Source organism: Ceratotherium simum, chromosome 32 (genome assembly GCF_057802395.1).
Source record: "Ceratotherium simum simum isolate JZ-2026a chromosome 32, ASM5780239v1, whole genome shotgun sequence".
Classification (NCBI taxonomy): domain Eukaryota; kingdom Metazoa; phylum Chordata; class Mammalia; order Perissodactyla; family Rhinocerotidae; genus Ceratotherium; species Ceratotherium simum.
Genome location: NC_141931.1, coordinates 4,608,923 through 4,630,012, shown reverse-complemented (window position 1 = coordinate 4,630,012; position 21,090 = coordinate 4,608,923). Strand labels below are relative to the sequence as shown.

The following is a 21,090-nucleotide window of genomic DNA, read 5'->3' as shown; positions in this document are numbered from 1 at the left end:
TTATTATTGATGAGTTTTCATTTGTATGTAAGGAATGGCTCGTGCACACACACACGTGTATGCATATATAACACATGTGCCTAAGTCCAAAGTTTGGCTGAATTATTCCATTTATGCTTTTCACATAAGAAAAAAACACAGATTTGCCTCTATCTAAAAGGTAACATCATTTTTTCAAAGATATTTCATAATTAACATTTTCCAGTGTAAAAGGTAAAATTTCTTGCTGCTGTAAAATTTAAATAAATATTTTTCTTCTAATTGGAATGTAATAACATATCTGAATATACTTTTTCTTTCAATTTCCAACTACTTTTTTAAATGACATTCTGAAGGAAGGCCTCTTAGTAAATGAAATTCCACTGACAATTTATTTCAGCCTTTAATATATTTTCTACTAAAAACCAAGCTGTCAAGACAGGAAAATATTACTGGGTTATTACAAAAAACAAGTGAAAATTTTTCATTCACAAAGGATGAAAACAAGACATTGATCTCACTGTACATACAATATTACAATAAACTGATTAGCTGTAGACTCATAAAACATTTAAGACTTCACATACACACATATGCACTTTGAAACAAGAAACATAGGACAATTTTAATTTTTGATATGTCCATAACTACCACAAGAAAGAACATCACTGATTTGAGTCTAATTGTTTTCCTGGCATACAATCACTATATAGGACAGTCCTAAAGCATATTGTATTGTTAAGGAGATCTTTAGGCAAATATCAACATTCTCATTTTGGGGCTTTTACTCCTTGCCCAAACAATCTGCTTTTCCATAACTATCGAGTAGCTTGATTTGTTATCAACTTAACAAGATCACAACAACAAACAATATTTTTACCAAAAAGCTCAAGTGAGAAGTTTTTAGACAGCTCATACAAAAAACATTTGTTCCCAAGGAAGGCAATCTGTAAATTATAAATGCAATTCTAAGAAAAAGTCTTGTTTACAAATCATTCAATTTCAAATATTGATGAAGAAGGGGGGGGGGGCGGTATTGGTGTGAAATGGGGGAAATATATTTGCCACAGGAAATATTGGATTCAGTTGATTTTTTTAAATGAGGTATAAGAGTATGCCAGTAAATGCAAAAGCAAAAAATAAAAAATAAAAACCAAAATGTATATTTCTAATGGAAAAATCTCTAAACCTCTTATAGTTTTCTTTATTCAGATTAGACATTTCCTATACAGCAGTTAATCTAGAAAAATACATTTTAAAAAATCTTCAACAGACCATGCTCTCTGTAACAAAACCTTCCAAACTCTGTTTTATTATACAAATCAATCTACATTAGTAATGTAAAAAGAAATTCTCAAATTTAGTGATGTCATTTTCCATCTGACATCCATCTAATTTACATGTGGGTTTCTACTATTCATACTGCAGTTAGAATTCTGTAATAATTTTTTTTCTAATGTATTCTGTACATATTAAATAATCTAAAAGGTTCCTCTTGTAGTGCATTTACCATTTAGCAAGTCTATTCAGTATTTTTCCAGTACCATTTGCATTACAGTGATTTGCCTGTAAATGTAATTAAAATCTAAAAGTGCACACAGTTAATTTTCTCAAATAACGGCCTATTTCTGGAGGAAACCTAATATTCACGGAAAAGATGACCAATATCATGATTAGAAATGTAGGGTTAGAACATCCTCTGAGACTATACAACACAATTATACACATAAGCTAAAGGACAGTAAGTCTTTAGCCTCTATCTACATCAAATAACGTCTGTTTCCACAGGGTCATACCAAGAACTCAGTATGGCACTAGATATAATCAGGATTGTTAGCTTCAGATCAGTGTAGCACAGACAGCCCAAAAATACCCTGAACTGACTTATGCTAAATGAAACTCCAGTCTATCACAGTGTTTTAAGTAGTATTAGTGTGCTGCCCAAACAAGCATCTAAATGTCCAATAAGGGAGCTGTGCAACACAGTGAACGGCAGTAAGCCTTCATCAAGGGATTACATCTGGGTTAAAATGAATTTTAGCACTTAGACTGCCACTGCATGCAGAAACCCTGAAAAAGAAATACACAGGTTTCAAAACGGATATACTTCATTTCGTTTAAAATGCCCGAGTGTTTTCAAAATAACTGATAGTACTGTTCTATCAAGTGATGAACCTAACAAATCATGAGAAGAAATTCTACATTATCCAGTTTGAGGAAAAAAAAAAATGTTAGTTTTTCTACCAAATTATCCAGTGTATATGACTGGTTAGAATTGCAAGTTTTGATTTTTACTGAAATTCAGAGTATGAAATGCAAACATTCAGGATAAAATTAATTCAAAATTACACACAGTTATATCAACTTGCAACAAAGCAGCAAATACGAGGGCCTCACGCATGTCTTGACTCTCCCATTCCCTTCTGATCCCTCAAAAAAGTGCAAAATCAACGAGTCACTGCTTGGTCCAAAAATAAAATACATCATGTGTAAGGATTTGAAATCTGATGGAATCCAGCTTCTGTTCCGAGGGTTGTCTTCAATAAGAATCAACGTCCGAAGATGGAACTTATTTCCAGAAGAATTAATTCTACAATCTGATTTTGGTAGACAGTATGAACGGCTATATTACCAGTCTCTTTCTCTGGCTTTAATAGAGTGGGACCAAAAACAATTGCTATACTCTGATACGTCATTCGGTTTTTTTCTCCATTTTCTATAACTCTAAGGGGGAAAAAAACAAATTGTTAAAAGAGAAAATAAAAAATAGAGAGGAAAAATTCTTCAAACTGTATTATTAACATAAACAGTTTGCATTTAGAAATGAGAAATAACGCTCGTTTTCCTAAGGTACATGTAAACTATTTATCCAAGTAGAATTCAGTCCAAATGCCATGTAAGGCTGTCTGTTGGATAAATACAGCTGAAAGATGTAATTATACATACTCTAACAAACTTCAAATGTGTGACATTTTAGCTTAGTGTTTAAAATAAGACACAGACTTAAATATGAGTTACAATTCAGGTAAAAATGATTACTCCACTAGGTTGATAGTGGAAAAAAATTTCACTAGGGCAGAGATTAAACTTTCAATTTTACTCATTTTATGTTATATATTTTTAATCTCTCTCACTGGGATCATTTATTTTAGTACTCTAGTGCTCTTTCTATCAGAAGGAAAAAATCAGTTATTAAAGTGGCTATACAGTAACAGAGCAATGATGGCTTTATTTTAAAGTAATTTAATAGTCTTCATTTAATAACCAATCTCATCTTCATATTAACTTCAGCAACAATTTTTGAACACCTGCTACGTGCTAGGTATTATATAACTGCTTCACATATAATACCTACTGAAAGGAATTTTTCATACCAAACCGAACTATGTGGAACGGAGACCCAAAGGAGCTGAGCATCCTTCTCAAGCTACAATGACGGTGAGCAGCATAGGTGCCTCTGAACCTGGGCCTGCGTGACCCTGGCCCCATGGCTAACACACCACATCTCATAACTGTGCAGTTCTCGTACTTTTTTCCCCCCTAATTACTATTTCTTTTTTGTGGTGAAACTCTTACCTTTTGAGATGTCTGAAAAGAATCTGCATTGTATCTTGATTTGGCTTTGGCAACTGTTTGATTAGGTCCTTAACAGCAGCAACTCGCTGTCTTGGTTCTTGTTCTGAAACAAGATAACTAGAGATGTTGCACAAAACTGAAAGCAGTGACATAGTTTGGGAAACTGATATTTTGTAATACACAGTGACATCTGGTGGTCACATTTAAAATTTCTGGAGTAAAACAATCCTTTGAAAAAACTTAAGAAGAAATCAAACAGAATACGGCAACTTAATCTGTACAGAGGATTTTCAACATCTAGAAAACTGAGTAGAATTACATACTTACTAATTGCATTCACAAAATCATTAAAATGATTAAATGTAAAAAGAGGTTCTGGTAATTCTCGAAAAAACATTTTGAGTGCTCCAGTGATGACATGAATATCTTCCCATTTACTATCACTCAAGTCCAATTTCTCATCTGGAAAACAGTAGAAATGGGAAATTTTTTTTTAATTACTTTAAACCAATTCTAACAGTTATGAGTGATTATTCTGGATATAACAATAAGAAATATCTTACCATGATTGACTGCAAATCTCAGTTTCTGGATCACTGCAAGGTTGCCACTTACTCTGTATATGCCATCAACATCCAAACCTAAGGGACAATAATAACATTTTTATGTTTAAAGTACTTGTTTGCCTCTTCTAAAGATGCTTGCATGTTTCAGAATTCTTATCCATTAACATTACCCTAAATCAAATGGGCAAACAGTCTTTTCCTCTAAATGGCTTTTTACAGATGCTTGGCAGAGAGAGAGGGGGTGGAGATACACTCTGAATTCTCTCTAATAAACAGCAACAATTCTACTTTGTTTATCATGTAGACTGTGAATCATTTCAAGGAAGTTATCTCATTAAACCTGAAATACTAACAATTTAAGATAAACTTCTGCAAACACTTGGGGATAGTTCAAAAAGTAAAGTAGATAAAATCAGCCCATCCACTTTTTTTGCATGCTATTTTATAATGTAAATGCACACATTAAAGCACTCTCTTAAAAATGTCTCATATTAAGAGCTTGTAATAAGTAAACTTAATATAAGTTAGCAACTAAAATAATGGTTCTATAAAAACAATTGATAATTTGATAAAGTTTATTAATTTCTTTTCTATGTGGAATGGAATCATTTAAAATTCAGACAATTAAGCCTAAAAAATTCAAATATTCATCAAGTGATAATGCTGCACACATTTAACAAAGCACATTATCTAATGTGCTATTCATTTAACTTCAAATAAAGGCAAGTAGCATGGTGTCTCTACTGTCATGTTGACAAGAAGAGTCAAAAAGGTGATGAGATCTGTAACCGGCAAAAATTACAAGTTATGCAAATATTTTAATTGAACAAGATGTTTTTGATGATATACAGATATAAGTTAATGTGATTACAGTCAAGATACTGTTAATTTATATAAAACTAGTATAAATATTATAAACATGTTAAAATTAACCAAAATAGAAATTAGTTTAAGTCTTATTTTACAGGAAATGACATAAGAAGGATTTGTCTATTTAGACACTTTACAGTTGATTTAACAGCTTTAAAATGTCATCTCATTTTTATTATAAACAGAAGAAACTTTCTCTTAGTAAACATAATCTCCTTACATCGTCCACACTGTCAAATCATTTCTTAATAAGTTCAGTTTCAGAATCACTACCTTCTTCATTTTAGCAAATGCCAACTCCAAATGGCTTCAAAGAATACCATATGCTTAATGAACCATAAGTACCCAACATTCATTAAAAGCCTGCAAAGGTCTTAATTTGAAACAGGTACAAACATGTAAGTTTTTTTCAAATAAGATGCTTTTCTTAACATCTTACTGACTACGAAGACCTTTTGGTTGCATCACTCAAAATCATAAAAATCCTAGGGAGTCTGATAGCAAAACAATGGGTTAGATATGCTTAACATTTGAAAAACAAATCATTTTCTTACCATGTTCTTCAACATGTTCAATGCATAACTTCACAAATTTTGGCACTGTGCCATTCTCTCTCTGACACAGATTAGCAAGATTGGATCCAAATACCTGATCTGAAAGAGATTTATCTTTAAAAATAAATCACCTTACTAAAATTTAGTTCACAAAACGGCTAAGCCGTTCATAGTGCAATAGAAGACACTCAGTGCATCCAGACATTGTTTACCATGACTTATGCCTTCTATACAGCCAGCCCTGGTGGTCTAGTGGTTAAGATTCAGCGCTCTCACCACTGAGGCCCAGATTCATTTCCCAGTCAGGGAACCACACCACCCATCTGCTGGTTGTCAGACTGTGGCGGTGAGTGTTGCTGCGATGCTGAAAGCTATGCCACCAGTATTTCAAATTGCACACACCAGCAGGGTCCCCATGGTGGACAGGTTTCAGCAGAGCTTCCAGACTGAGACAGACTAGGAAGAAGGAACTGGCCACCCACTTCAAAAAATTGGCCACGCAAACCCTGTGAAGAGCAGTGGAGCACTGTCTGATACAGCACAAGGAAGGTGAGAGGATGGTGCAAAAAGACTGGGCAGGGTTCCGCTCTGCTGTCCACAGGGTGGCTAGGAGTCGGAATCAACTCGACAGCCCTAACGAAGGCCTTATATGATCCGCCCACCCCTTTCAATTTCATTTCAAACAATTTTCCTTCTTTACTAAACTCCATGCACACCCCAACTCATTCTTGCCTGAGAGCCTTTTTACTTTCTACTCTTTTTGCAGAGATCAATATTCCCCCCAAATTAACTCTGTCTCAGCTAAATGTCATCACCCCAAGAAAACCCCTCTGACCATCCTATCTAAGGGAACCCAATTCCAGTCACTCTCTATTTTATTACTATATTAGATTCTTCATAGTAGTCATCACTATTTTAAATTATCTCATCCATCTCTCATTTTTCTATAAGTTTCATGAGGGCAGGGACCTCGTAATTCTTGAACACCAACAGGCATTTATAGCACCTAGGCTCATGCTTAGCACTTAGTAAATATTCAAATATTTTTAAAATTATTAAAACAAGCATGTGCATGCCCATCATGTGCTAACACTTGATTTCACAAATATATTTCAAAGGTTGTTCTATTAATCTTTCAACAGTTTTGAAATGCCATGTTAGTGCTAAATAGTCAGGAAGAAAACCCAAAATATTTGAAGTGATGAATAACACCATAAAGTGGCAACAGTTTATATTTCTCAATGAAAAGGCCTGGTGAACAAATTAGCAGCAGTTTCTATTCATTTACTTGTCATCAGGTTTTTTGTTTTTTAAAAGGTTCTAAATATGCTAAATTCATATGCATTATCTGGGAATATCTGTTTATAACTCTTAAGGTTGCTAATTTGATTCACTTATTTAGCTGAACTCTTCCTACAAGTTTTAAATATCTTTTTAATGAAATCTATTTGTATATTTTAATTTAGATGCTTTGTAAACAGATGTTCCAGTGATGGTCCTTATCAGAAACTTCACAGAGACAGATATAATATATATGTTATATATTACCTTTACCTATATCTCTATTTACAAATAAATATCACTGTTTTGAGTCATGTATTAGGAAATTTTACCTCTGGAATTAAACATGCTTGTAAGAACTAAAGGTATATAAAAGTATATGTGATTTTTAAATACTTTCTCATTAAGAAAAGATCCTGTTAGTGCATTATGGTGCTTATAAATGAAATAACAAACGTATAAAAATCAGGAAAAAATACCTTATGCAGTCATGCACCACATAAAGACGTTTCGGTCAACGGTGGACCGCATACACGACGGTGGTATCATAAGGTTAGTACCAGATAGCCTAAATGTGTAGTAGGCTATACCATTTGTGTAAGTACACTCTATGATGCTCACACGACGACGAAATCGCCTAACGACGCATTACTTAGAACGTATCCCTGTCATTAAATGATGCATGACTGTACTAATTTTAAAATTACCTTAAATGAGAACTGAAGGAAAATAATCAAGAACGTTTGTTCAATATTTTTCTTTTTTCTATTAAGTTAGTGATCATTTATTCAAAATTTCTTCTATCACATCCGTGTAGTAGAGGGTTTAGAAAATCTTAGTTTGGTATTTATGTTTATTCAATGCTTTAGTTAAACTCTTCACATGCATTAAAAAAATCTATCTTAATTACTCAAATGTATTTTAATCACTGAATCCGATAACTCTGTGAATAAAGAATGAGAACATTTTTTACTGCTTGGAAATTTTTCAGTTTTTAATTTAAAATGTCTTATTTCTGATTTTGCCCAAAGTTCATTATTATTAATATCACTTCTACCTACCTTTAATATAACCTTTTTCACGAACAGCTTGCAAAGTGGGGCGTCGTGTAAGAAACTTCTTTAAGTTTTTCTTGGTTTTCTTCTGTTCTGAAGAATCTATGCTAGACACTTTCATGGCTTAAGACAGACAGACAGTAAGCATTTCATAAAACAAAAGCTTTTTGGATAAAAGCTTTTCCACCTAGCACTCAAAACATATTAATCTCATATGTAAAAATTCCAGTTGTAAATTCAGCTATTCTAATTTTAATCTGGTTTAAGAGTAACATGTGAAGAATCAAACTAACACAGACCCAATTTCAAAGTGATAAACCAAACAAAACATTTCATTTATATCAGTAAACACTAACCACAAACTGTATCTTCTTTGGTATATATTCCAAGACACTCCTAAGTTATTCTAATTTATATTCATCATTTCATAAATGATACTACTTATCTTCTTTGACTCTACATCAGTTTTAGAAGGTAAAAAGACCAGCCAAAAAAAATCAATAAAACATAAAAAAAAATCCCTATCCTTACTGAACTAGAAATCTGGATACAGATATAGATACAGATATCTATCTATATATATATCTACATATATATATCCATCATAATTATTTGTACTGTATGCTAAGTCTTATCATAATTATCCATACTCTGAGCTAAGAATGGGACAAAATTCAACAAATTTCTTGAAAATAACTACTATATTTGAGGAAAGTTGAGAGCACAAACAATATATTAGTAAAGAATTAAAATAATAAAATTTTCATGTGTTTACATTGTTATTTGGTGATAATGTCAGTAATAGGTCTAAACTTCGTTAGAATGTGGAAGAACAAAAGTAGAACTGATTTTCTAATCATTTAGTTAATTTGAAGGCCAAAAAATTCTCAGTTAAATGCGGATTTGTTAAAATAGATTTAATGAAGTTCAGAGTCATAGCTAATTGGCCTATTTAAACAATGGGCCTTTGTTAGAAAATGCTACTCTTCAAGCTGCTGGCCTTGGTTCTGGTCCTTTACGTATACACGATCTGGAGACAGGATGCACGCAGCTGCACGTGCACAGGCATGTCCTAGTCCAGAGACGGCTGCCTAGTAACTAGGGTACACATACCATGACTTTTCACTTCTTAAAGTCTAAGATTCTACCTAAAATCTTAAACAGTAATTGTGTATTTTCAAATCAATAAAGTTCAGCCTCCTGGAGACCTCACCAGAAGTGCATTCTAATACATTTTTTCTCTTGAAGTATCACAGTATCTTAAAATTAATATGATGCTGTAGGGATGCATATGAGGAGGTTAAAAATAGTGAGGGGCCAGCCCACTGGCGTAGTGGTTAAGTTTGCACGTTCTGCTTCAGTGGCCCAGGGTTCACAGGTTCGGATCCCAGGCACGGACCTACGCACTGCTTATCAAGCCATGCTGTGGCAGACGTCCCACATAAAATAGAGGAAGATGGGCACAGATGTTAGCTCAGTGCCAATCTTCCTCAGCAAAAAGAGGAGCATTGGCAACAGATGTTAGCTCAGGGCTAATCTTCCTCAACAAAAAAAAAGAAAAAAAAAAAAAGACAGTGAGTTAACAAGCAGAGAGAGTACTGAAACACTGAGATTGCAACTACTTAATCTTATAACTTAACACTGCAGATTCTCCTCAGCTTTTATATATTTATTTAAAATCTTTGAAAAGCCAAAAGAATAAGCTCACTCAAACCATTAACAAAAGAGGGAAAGAATAACTTACAACGAAGTTTCTTAGGATCCTTCTGGTCCTTTTCTTTATCGTGCTTTTCTATTCCTGGTGAATCCGGTGTCTCCTCTTCAATTGCTTCATCAGTTTCTACTGTCTATTGGTTAGAGATTTCACAAACACATATTATTTTTGATGTAACAGCATAATTCTCAGAATGATCAGTAATTGACCCTTCCAAATGATTTTAGGGAACCAGTTAATACATAGTAGGAATGATTTAGATATGTGATGAATCTTTTATTCTTTTTTCCCCCTAGACGGCATTAATTCTCAATTTCAAAAAAGAAATAATTACTGATAATTCACAGGATAATGAGTTTACACTGATGATGAGGCTATCTTGTCTCATTTTGATCAACTGCATATGAGTGACAGTAATAACAGTTAAAAGGTCAAGCTAGGACATGTGGGACAGAACAGGAGGAAGCTACATTCTGAGATAACAGTACAAGATAAAGCTAACTAGCCAATGGTGCCGTAATTTTTCACACCAACAGTCTTCTTAAACTATACTTTGTGTCAATAGTTAATCATTACTCACAGACTCAAGGATGTCAGGAATTGAAAGAAACCCTAGAGCTCATCTGTAGCCTAACCAGGGTCACTTTTACGGGTTAAAAAACCAGATTAAGTTCTCAAAGCTAAAAACATTGCTTTGCCTTTCACACTGAGGTCTTTATTCCATCCGGAATTTATTTTTATGTAGAGTGTAAGGAAGGTTCCAACTTCTTGAATATCCAGTGGACCCAGCACCATTTACTGATAAGTTTATTCTTCCTCACTTTTCTACAGTGCTATATCTGACATAAAGTGTCCAAATGTATGTGGGTCTGTTTCTAGGTTCTTTATTCTGTTCCACAGGTCTGTATTTCTATCCTGGTACGGATACCACATAGTAGTAATTAACATAGCTTTATAAGTCTTGACATATGATAGGGCAAGTCCTTCTACTTTCTTCTTCAGGAGTGTCTTAAATATTCTTAGCCCTTTGCATTTCTATATGAATTTAGAATAAGTCTCTCAAGTTCCACCAGAAAATCTACTGGGATTTTGAATGAGATCCAAAAATCTCAACCCTATAAATTTATAAATCTTTTGGAAAAATATTATATCTTTACAGTAGTGAATCTTTTAATCCATAAACATGATATACTTATCATTTAATTAGGTTTTCCTCAACGTCTCCCAATAAAGTTTCATAATTCCCACCGCAGAAGTCTTGCATATCTCTTGCTACATTTATTCCTCGGTATCTTTTGCCACTTTGTAAACAGTATGTGCTTTAAAATTTCATAGTCAATAATATGTTCCTCTCTTTTCATGTGGCTTATTCCCTGATCCTGTAGGCTTCAATTTAAAAAAAACACTTTCTCACTTTCTCTGCAAAGCCTTCCCTGATCCCTACACTAGGCAGACCCTACTTAGTGTTTTTATAGTATGTTGTACATCCTTTACTATCATAAAACTCATCACATTTCATTATATTAACTGTTCAATTGTCTGTCTTCAGTAATCTTCTGTCTTTGACTGTGAGCTCCATGCAGAAAGGTGCAGCATCTGGTAGCATGCTGCTATATCCCCAGTGCATAAGGCACTCACACATCTGTTAAATGAATGCAGCCATACTGGCTTTCAAGGAATAGTGAACAGATTACTGTGACTAGAGCCGAAAGCCCATGTTGGGTAGAGTAGACAGTACATTTGAAAAGACAGATTGAGCTCAGGTTGTTGGATTTTAATGGGAGTCACAGAAGGTTTCTGAGCAGGAGAGGATTATAAAATTGACATCAGGAAGTTTCATATAGAACTTTCTATATAGAATGGCATTAAGAATGGATCGGGGTGAGATGAAATAAGGAAAACTGTTTAGGAGGTTACTCTTATCTTAGTATAAACATATAAAGCCCTGTCCATGGTTTCAGGAATAAATGGAAAGGAAGGGACAAGATTCAGAAATATCATCCAATATTACAAACTACAAAGGAAGAATAAATATATTGACTAGTGAATAATTTGCTAGAAGAGATAAAAGTTGGAGGAGGAAGAGTTAGAGAATATGCCAATTACAAATATGGGTGTTCTGAGCTGAGTGAAACATAAAATTCTGGAGCTTAAAAGGATACTTGGACACGATCAAATCCAACCTTTCTATTTTCTAAGTGAAAAAACTAAGGCCCATCGAGATGGAACACCTCAGTGAGATCACAAACCTTATTAATAATGAGGCTTCACCTATCAAGTCTCTGTACGACATCTCGATCTCTACTAAAGCCAGTGATTCCCAACTTTTTTTGTGTCTCCGTTAGTTTAAGACCATAATACACTCCCATAAGTATTCACTTTCATTTTTGTCACTGACATATGATCCCTAATCTGGAGCTGTGTCCCCATATGGTGAAGGGGTAAGAATATAGTCTAAAAAGGCACAGCCCCTATTTGTTTATTACTGCTCTTACTAACACAGCTTCAGAATATACATTTGAGGTTCTTTTTGGTTGTTACAGATACAAGAAGAAATTTACCAGGAACATGAGGATACCAAACACCTACCTGGTTGGGGGAGGGGGGAGAGCCAGAACACATGAGAACACAGGGGGTTGGGTTGGGGGGTGGGGTGGGCGGCAGCTAGAGAGGTGTCACTAGGAAGGAAAAAGTGCTAATGCAGAGACTACAGCCTCATTCATTTCACAATTCTGCCTAGGCCCTGTTTCCACCACGTACTACTAACTCACTCAGTTACTGAATAAATACTACGTACTAGGCACAGTTTAACTGTCCCTTCGTGAACTATTTCTTGTTGGACCAATGCCTCATGTGAAAATTATTTTAAATCCACTGGTAGCAAACACTATATACATGAGAATGTTAAATCATTCACCAATCCCTGCAAATTGCTAAATTGACCACTGTCTTTCCCATTTCTGTCAAAATACATATTCAAAAAGTGTTTTGTACATATGAATTAGAAATTAGATATGTAACAACCAATTAGAAAGCCAAAAAGAAAAACAGCTCTAAGCAAAAAAAATTTACTTAAGTCAAACACATACCTGATTACTGATAGTACTACTAAGGACTTTAAACCAATCATTAATAACAGTGTCATTATCAGACTGAATTAGCAGTTCTGTTCCTTGACGGGTTTTCAGCTTTAGAGAAAAGTAGAAAAATAAAACAAAAGAATATCGTTAGTGCTTTCAACCAAGTAAATGAATACATCTAATTTAAAGTCTGTGAAACCACCCTCAGAAGATTAGATGTTATATTAAGTGACGAAAGGTGAAAGTACTACATACCAATGGAATATCTTTTAGTATAAAATAATACCAGCTAAATTATTTTTATAAAACATTAAGTTTTTCTCACAAATTCTCAATAAAAATCTCAATTTAGGGTCCTAAATTCCATCACACACATGCTATAAAACTCGCTGAAATCTAGTATACTTTGTCATTAAAAAATAAGTTGAGGTATCAAAGCTGTACATTTTAAATTAGAATTGAAACATACTTCATCTGTAAAGAAATAAAATCTATGATATTTTTACATAAATCTGAGAAATTTTTTTCTCTCTCTGGTTAAAAAATAAATGTAGAAAATGAATACATAAGGAGTTAGAACTTGGATTATTTTCCATTTAATAGGTAAATATAATGGCTTAGTACAAAGAGAGGGTACAGACTATAAACGTCACATGCCTTCTGGGCAGAAATAGTACTAAATTAAGTGCCAAATCATTAACTAACTCAAGTAAAGATACTATGTATTAGAAAGTCATGCGTTGCTTAACAACGGGGATACATTCTGAGAACTGCACCGTTAGGCAATTTCGTCTTCGTGTGAACATCACAGAGTGTGCTTACGCAAACCTAGATGATATAGCCTACCACACACCTAGGCTGTATGTACTAATCTTATGGGACCACTGTCGTATAAGTGGTTCGTCATTGACCGAAACATAGTTACGTGGCACATGACTGTATACGAAGGCAATAACCAATTTATGCACAATCTCTTTGGTTCAAAGTTTCTTACACTTGATTGAGAAAGACTTCTGAGGTAGTAGGAGAAAGCATTCCTCCTACTTTCTGGTTGGTAACTGACTTACTTTTTTTCTAGAGGAACATATGGCAATGTTTCCCAAACAATATTCTGAGACATATGCCTCAAACACAGTTCCCGAAGTAATGTTTAAAAAGGTATCCCTCAAAAAATAAATAAAAAACAAGTTATGTGATATTAATTTGGGAAATAGTGGGTTGAAGAAAGTTAAACAAGGTTCTCTCCTTCAAGACTTCTCAGGGCTTTGATACTCCACAGTGTACTGAGATTTTCCTAAGGGAGGAATAAAATATACACCATTTCCCAAATGTATTTGATCATGGAATCCCTTTCATTCCTGGAATCACTTATTGAAACTGCAAGGCTAATTCAGGAAAACACTAACTTCCTTTCTTGCATTTCTGTCTAGGGAGTTGGCCAATCAATCAACCAATATTGCATATTCACTGCACATAAGATACTGTTAGAGGTTCGTTCTTAAAGATAAGGAAAAATACAGTCTCTCTGCTTAAAAAAGACAAAAAAGATTTTAATCACCTAGTGGGGAGAATAATTTACAGATGGTGACAACCCAAGGTACACTAAAATAAGTGCTATTTTAAAAGCATCAACAAAGCAGCAGCATCAGTGCTATGGCAATGTTTCTCATGGGTCTTGGAAGACAGGCAGCGTTCACCAAGCAGAGACTGGCATGACTTGGTACTCAAGGCAGAATCATAAAGAGTAAAGATCACACACACAGGAAGACCTGGGTTCCGCTTGGAAAACAGCAACTAATCCCATCTGCCGAGACGACAAGATAGGAGGGGACCGAGACATGAGGCTATAAAGGAAGGCTGGGATTTGGAAGACTGTTTGCAAAGATAGTCTCAAAATTCCTCCGGTCCCTGCATACACACCCCTCTGCCCTGTGACTTTGCTGCTCCTCCGTCAACAGGTGGACTCCATTCCCCACAACTCTGAATACTCGGCTAGCCTCCGTCTCGCTTTCAGCAACAGAAGGCACGGACGTGTGACTTGTAAATCTAGGCCTCAAAAAGCCTCGCACCTTCCACTTTCACCCTCTCGGAACGCTGACACCAGCACGTGAAGAAGCCTGGGGCAGCCCCCTTGAGAGGACGCTGTCTCGTGTGGAGAAAGCGCAGGAAGCAGCGGGCAGCAACAGCAGCACGTGAACTAGACCGTCCAGCCCCAGTCAAGCCATCAGACCACTGCAGCCTCACGAACGGTCCCAGTGAGATCAGAAGAACCACTCAGCTCAGCACAGGCCAAGGTGAGCAAACAAAACGGTTCTTTTCTTAAGCTTCTAAATTTTGGGGTGGCCTGATATGCAGCAATAAATAACTGATACAGAATCATATATTACTGTGGAGGGTTTTTAATGACAAAAGGGAAAGGTTTTAATTCATTTTACAATATCTGATTTGGAGGTAAAGGAAACTATATCCTTTTTATAGCTGCTGGGGGAAGGCAAGATTTGTGGAACAAAGGCTTGTAATATAAACAATTTATGCAAATGAAGCCTAGATCTCTACACCAGCTTTTTTTCTTAAATTATGATACAAACTGACTTAATGACCAACTTTCCCTTAACTAGTCACATTGAAAGATTATTCCCCAAAATAACGCAAAAAAAGAACATCCAATTACTATGGTTAAGAATGTGAATTATACTTAGAAAAAAATTTATTACCTCAAATACATTCTTTTTGCTGGATTTATCCTTTGAAGCCATCTCAATCATCGCTCCCTTAAGGTCCACTGTGAACTCTGGCTTGGACTGATTACTCCCAAACTTCATTTCACAAAAAAGAAAAAACCTTTGTGTGATATTCATGTACACGTGTGTGTATTCAAAAAGAATTAAGACCAATTTTATATTATTAACAATAAATCAAATAGGTAATTACCTCAAATTCTTCTTCTCTTTCTATATTATAAAATAACAATTCCTACTTGAAAGTTGAAAAATGTCTATAAGACATGAATAGGAAATAAAATGGCTCAACTTCCATTATAATAAGAAAACTACAAAATAAAGCCATACTAAAATCTTTTTTCACCCATCAGTGTAAAAAAAAAAAAAAAAAAAAAATCCAAAGTTTGATGAAAAACTGTTAGTGAGGCTACAGAGTAACAGGCCCTCACATGCAAGTGGGGTGTAAGTTGGAACAACTCCTAGAGAGGGAAAAGTGGTAATACTGCATGTGCACATTCACAAACACACGTACCCTTTGCCTTACCAATTCCATTTCTTGGAATTTATCCTAGACTATATATGACTGTAAAATGATGTGTTCAAAAAGGCAAGGCCATATTCTTATGTTTGTATAAATAATATCGGGCAGATAGCAAATGCTTTCCACCTAACAAACATTTTCTAAACCTGATTTTGGGCTTTCAAGAGTTATTTCCTTATGGACTATTTATGTTGTCAACAATGAGCAATAATTTGTAAAAACAGAAAACTCTAAGCCCTACATTCTTTTATTTAGCCTTTGTTAGAAATTATAACTAGGGCCAGATGCTATAAAGCCTCAGCAATTTAATGAGGAACTGTGAAAAGAATAGGAAGACAGCTGACATGGGTGGTTTGAAAAGAAAAAGCACTTAGCTAGCTATTATATTTTGTTAACCAGATAAGGAAAAGATCAGCAAATAGCAGAAAATTTATGTTAAATACAGACTTACTCTGTATCTTGCCATCATCATCTTAAATTTTTGTTTAGTCTGTTAACTAAGAATAGAAAATTGCATTCCTATGTTATTGAAAGGTTTAGAGGTTTTAAAATCTTTAAGGGTTAATGAATTGTAATCTTAAGGTCATAAAGATTAGTCACAGGAAATTTCATTTGCTAAAATATTTTCAAGTCAAATTATGTTTGTCATTGGAAAAGGATCTTACCCACCAACCTTGTGATAACTTTATTCACTATTCATAATGTCAATGACTACTCAGTAGTTTCACATTTAACAAATGGTTCAACTTCATCTGTTCCCTTTTACTTCATCTTCTCAGCTAGCAACGTAAATAAGGTACTTATTTTAACAAAAAAATTTAGGATATTATATGGAATTTATTAGTGGAATCAAAACAAAATATAAGATATTATATGGAATTTTTATTAGTGGAATCATAATAAAAATCACAAGAAAAATTTTAACTATTCTACAAAGTCTTGGCCTTCTCAAATACCGTCTGTCATTCAAAAGACCTTTAATTAAAACCGTAAAGCTACAATGGGCACAGATAACTTTCTGAGCAAAAATGATATATCTCAAAAGTTATAAAATTTAAATGTACCCATTTAATAAAATGATAAAAATCAATTTAACTTGTTGTCATTACTGGCTCTGTAGATGGTTAGCTATAAGCTAAGATACAAACAACTAATCAAATAAGATGTAACAACTAAATATAAATACAATGACATGACATGCTAGAAAAATGCATTCAATATGGTTGGCAAAATTTTGTTTGTTATTCATTCTTCTTCAAAATCTAGTCCCACTTTTCTCTATTGTAATCATCCCTCCAAGGGCAAAGAAAACAGAATTTTGTGGCAAGGGGCATGCAACAAGAGCACATACAGCGACAGCTGAAACAGGATCAGATTTTACACATGTGACAGCAGGCCGACGACTGACAGAATTTTTCCAAGAAGAAAGCAGCGAAAGCAAGAGCTCAGAGACTGAGCCGTGTTGGCAGAATGACTTGATGGAAAAAGGGAAGAAAATGACGATGTCATAACAATGCACAAGGGCAAAATGACATACAAGAGAAAAGCATAATGGAACCAGACAGGACAAAAATACAGTTCTATAAGCTGACACAACAAAGCAAAGCTAAACTTGCAAACATTTTTGCAAATGCCCGAAATTTACCTCAGAATATTTTCTGACTTTGTAATTATGTAAATTTGTTTTAAGATGAATGCTGTATAGAACGTTATACACTAAACACACTTGTCTTAGCCTATATTCACAACAGAAGACTTGATGGGTAGCACAAAGAAGTCACTTCTGGCCCTCTGCCATCCTGTTCAGCCCCCTACTCAGAAATCCCTGAGCTTCCTCCTTGTGACCTGCTGGGCAATGTTCTCTGGTATCCCTTTGTCATCCCCTCTTGGGAGTGGCCCTACCATCCAGCTTGCATTCCCCTTCCTCTAGGACAGCAGTTCTCAACCAGAGGCTTCTGTCCCCCAGGGGACAGCTGGCAATGTCTGGAGACATTTTTAGTTGTCACAACTGGACGGGTGCTACTGTCATCTGCTAAACAGTCTACAATGCATAGGACAGCCCTCAAAACAAAGAATTATCTGACCAAACAAGGTGACTATTTTTAGAAACTTGAAATCATATATAAACAAATTTGAATAACTACCAATATTTGTGGGGTGATTTTTAAAATACTCAAGGAATATGACAAATGACAGCTGAGAGGGAGCATAATATACGTCACGTCGTATTGTTAACTGTGCACTTGTTGATCCTCCTCATTATAGTGTAAGCTATGAAGATATGTTATTTACTTCTAAGCTCCCAAGCTTAACACAGGCCCAGAACATGGCAGGCTTTTATGTCTGTTGAACAAATGAGGTGAAATGAGGTGAGAAAAAAGCAAGTATAATTTATATTACTGAGATAACAATCCAGTGGATAACTAATATTTTCCAGAAAACAACTGGAATGTATCTATCCTTAAGGAGAATGAAATGCTCACTGGATTTTTGCATGAAATAGCATCAATGCAAAATTTATGTTATACAGTGGAGTTGCATGCTGCATATGTACATTTCATATACTCAATTTTAACTATTCATGGAGCCAAAAATAAATACAAAGCACGAGTGATTTAAAAAAAACAGAACTTCAAACAGTATGGGTGATTTTGCTCAGCACTTCATCAATGAGAATACACCCTGGAATGAGTAGAACTGCGTATTTCTTCAAGCAGATCTCGGTACAGGTTTTTGCACTAAGTGGGAATCTAATTTTTAAAGAACCATAGTTCTATAATATGGTCCCTTAACATATATCATCCAAACTCAACTGAAGGAAAAGCAATCTCTTCCAACATCAAAGGAAAAAACTGGCTCTGCTAGAGACCAACTTCTAACATAGCAGCTCCCTAAGAGACACTCAGGGGCAATTTTCACTATAGGCGATTTTTGTCTCTTTGGCTTATATGCTAGCCTTAGAATCTCGTCCTCAGGAAGATGTGATTTCACTGTATTAAACAGGATACATTTTACCTCCAACAGATCTAGTGTTGGAGATCTGACTCCAGATAGTCAGTGTTAGTGACTGAGCAGAGAAACAAAGCTAGGATTCTTTCTAATCCTTTTTGAACAATCCTAACTACCGATTAAATAAGAAGCATCTTGCATATTCACCAATTTTTAATATTTATGAATGCTGCATGTATATGCCAAAATACATCATATACACTTATTTAAATAATCCTACTTGCTTTTACTTAGGCCATTTAAATTAGTTTTCATTCCCTTAATATGTGTTACATATGGGAAGAAAAAGACAGTCTGAGATTTTTAAATTTGCCATAAAATAAAAATTAAGAATTGACTGCAAAACCAAATTTTATATCTCACATCTGTTTAGTTTTTATTGAGACTATAAAACACAGTGTGACTGTATTTCATTTAATTATATCAATCTGAAATGATTATAATATATTGTATTATTAACAACATATTAATAAAATGTCGTTTAAAGGCAAAAACTCAAATAGTGAACCCCTAAAGTTAAGAACTCCGCAATTCCAACACTGGCTCAGGGAGTGCTTCTACACTTCTGCTATTGCCACGTGGTGATACAGCAACACAGCTTTAGCTGATGAACAGAAATACCTCACAGCCTTTGTCAGGGTCAGTTTTAATTATGAGTTCTCAATCACTGTGAGCTGTAAATTACGTCACGTCTTCACGAGTGAAAACCTTAAATAAAATGCAACCAGCCTGTACTAATGATTCTACACTGGAGTATTCATTTAACTCTTTAAATTTATAAAGAAGTTTTCATTTTCTTTAAATTGCGAACAAACCTGCCTACCTAAATGATGCCTCAATGCTCTATCTACTTGCTTTATCTGGACATACCACAACCTCTAATCTTTAAGTTTCAGTAATTACCAAATAAATGACCATTATCCAGCTTTCTTCAGGTACTTTTTATTACTTATTAATCTCTAATTGCTTCTCCATTCCTTTTCTTTCATTCATTTCCTTCATTCAATTTTAAATAAAAGCTGAGCCACAAGTAGGAAGAAGAAATAATTGCACGGTCTTCCAGAAATGCACTAACACAAACAAAAAAGTACCATATGCTTTATCTCAGGGGAAGAAGGAGAAAGACATAATTATCAATTTACTTTAAGATAATCAAACCAAAATTTCAATCTTTTAATATGGAAAGCATATCACAGGTTAGTTCCACTGTACTGGCTGAACAGAGAGCAAATCAAAGGTTAGTAAAGCAACACAGAAGAAATGTTCTAGAATGTTCATAATCATGTTCAATCCAGCAGAGTTTTAGGTTGCCATATCAGAGTATTTGAGGACTAACATGTTCTGTGGTGTTCCTGGTTCAGAACAATGTTACATGGCTGCATTACAGGTGCAGATAACTAAAATTGCTTGACTTTTATAAATGGATTTCTCTTTCATCAAACACAAGGTCCACAGGTCCTGTTAATTTTAAAGCAACTCAGTAATTCTAAGAAAATATTGGTTAAGGTAGGATATAAAGCAGACTAAAGACATTAGATTAATTTCACTTTAAATTTATTTAAGCATTGACACTTCAAACTCAATTGCCAAACATTTTTGGAAATATCCACAGCATGGACTCTGGAACCAAAATGCTACCCAGATCTGCCACTTAGTAGCTATAAGAACTTGAGCAAGTTACTTAACTGTTTTATACCTCATATTCTCATCTTCAACAGGGGGAGAGGGGATGATAAACAGCACTGGGCCAGAGTTAAGAGGATAATATATACATAATCCTCTGCACTTAGAACAGTACCTAATACATATTAAGCATTCAAAAAGTGTTAGTGTTTACATTACTAATTATAATTTTTAGTATTTGTATTACAAATAACCAAGGAGTAACGATAGTAAACACTCAAATATACAAAAAGCTTCAAAACTCCACAAGTAATGGCGACATTCCTTTTTGTTCTAAAAGCTGGCTGACATCACATACAAACATGGACATCTGAATCACTGACTAGTGTCCAAGGGTCAGACCATCAGATTGCAATCCAAGGTGGGGCTTGCCACATTACTGCTTATTTTCTGACTAAATATCTGAAACAGCAAAGTCATAGACACAGAAAAGGTTGAACATCCTGAAGATGAATCAAGAAA

At 34.7% G+C, this 21,090-nt stretch overlaps 1 protein-coding gene across 9 annotated transcripts in view; it reads right to left on the bottom strand.

The window, feature by feature from the left end:
- Positions 1-344: 344 nt before the first annotated feature.
- Positions 345-21,090, bottom strand: part of ARHGAP12 (Rho GTPase activating protein 12) — a 123,330-nt gene continuing 102,584 nt past the window's right edge. For 8 of the 9 annotated variants that reach the window (XM_087420649.1, XM_087420646.1, XM_087420647.1 and 5 more), the window contains 9 exons: positions 15,390-15,491; positions 12,685-12,783; positions 9,626-9,728; positions 7,888-8,004; positions 5,546-5,644; positions 4,119-4,196; positions 3,883-4,017; positions 3,556-3,658; positions 345-2,703 (listed from right to left, as the gene is read on the bottom strand). In XM_087420649.1, coding sequence (XP_087276775.1) covers positions 2,529-2,703; positions 3,556-3,658; positions 3,883-4,017; positions 4,119-4,196; positions 5,546-5,644; positions 7,888-8,004; positions 9,626-9,728; positions 12,685-12,783; positions 15,390-15,491 — 1,011 coding nt within the window. In that variant the 3' untranslated portion in view covers positions 345-2,528. The remainder of the gene's footprint in view (positions 2,704-3,555; positions 3,659-3,882; positions 4,018-4,118; positions 4,197-5,545; positions 5,645-7,887; positions 8,005-9,625; positions 9,729-12,684; positions 12,784-15,389; positions 15,492-21,090) is intronic. The other variant, XM_087420648.1, reaches the window with a different exon arrangement.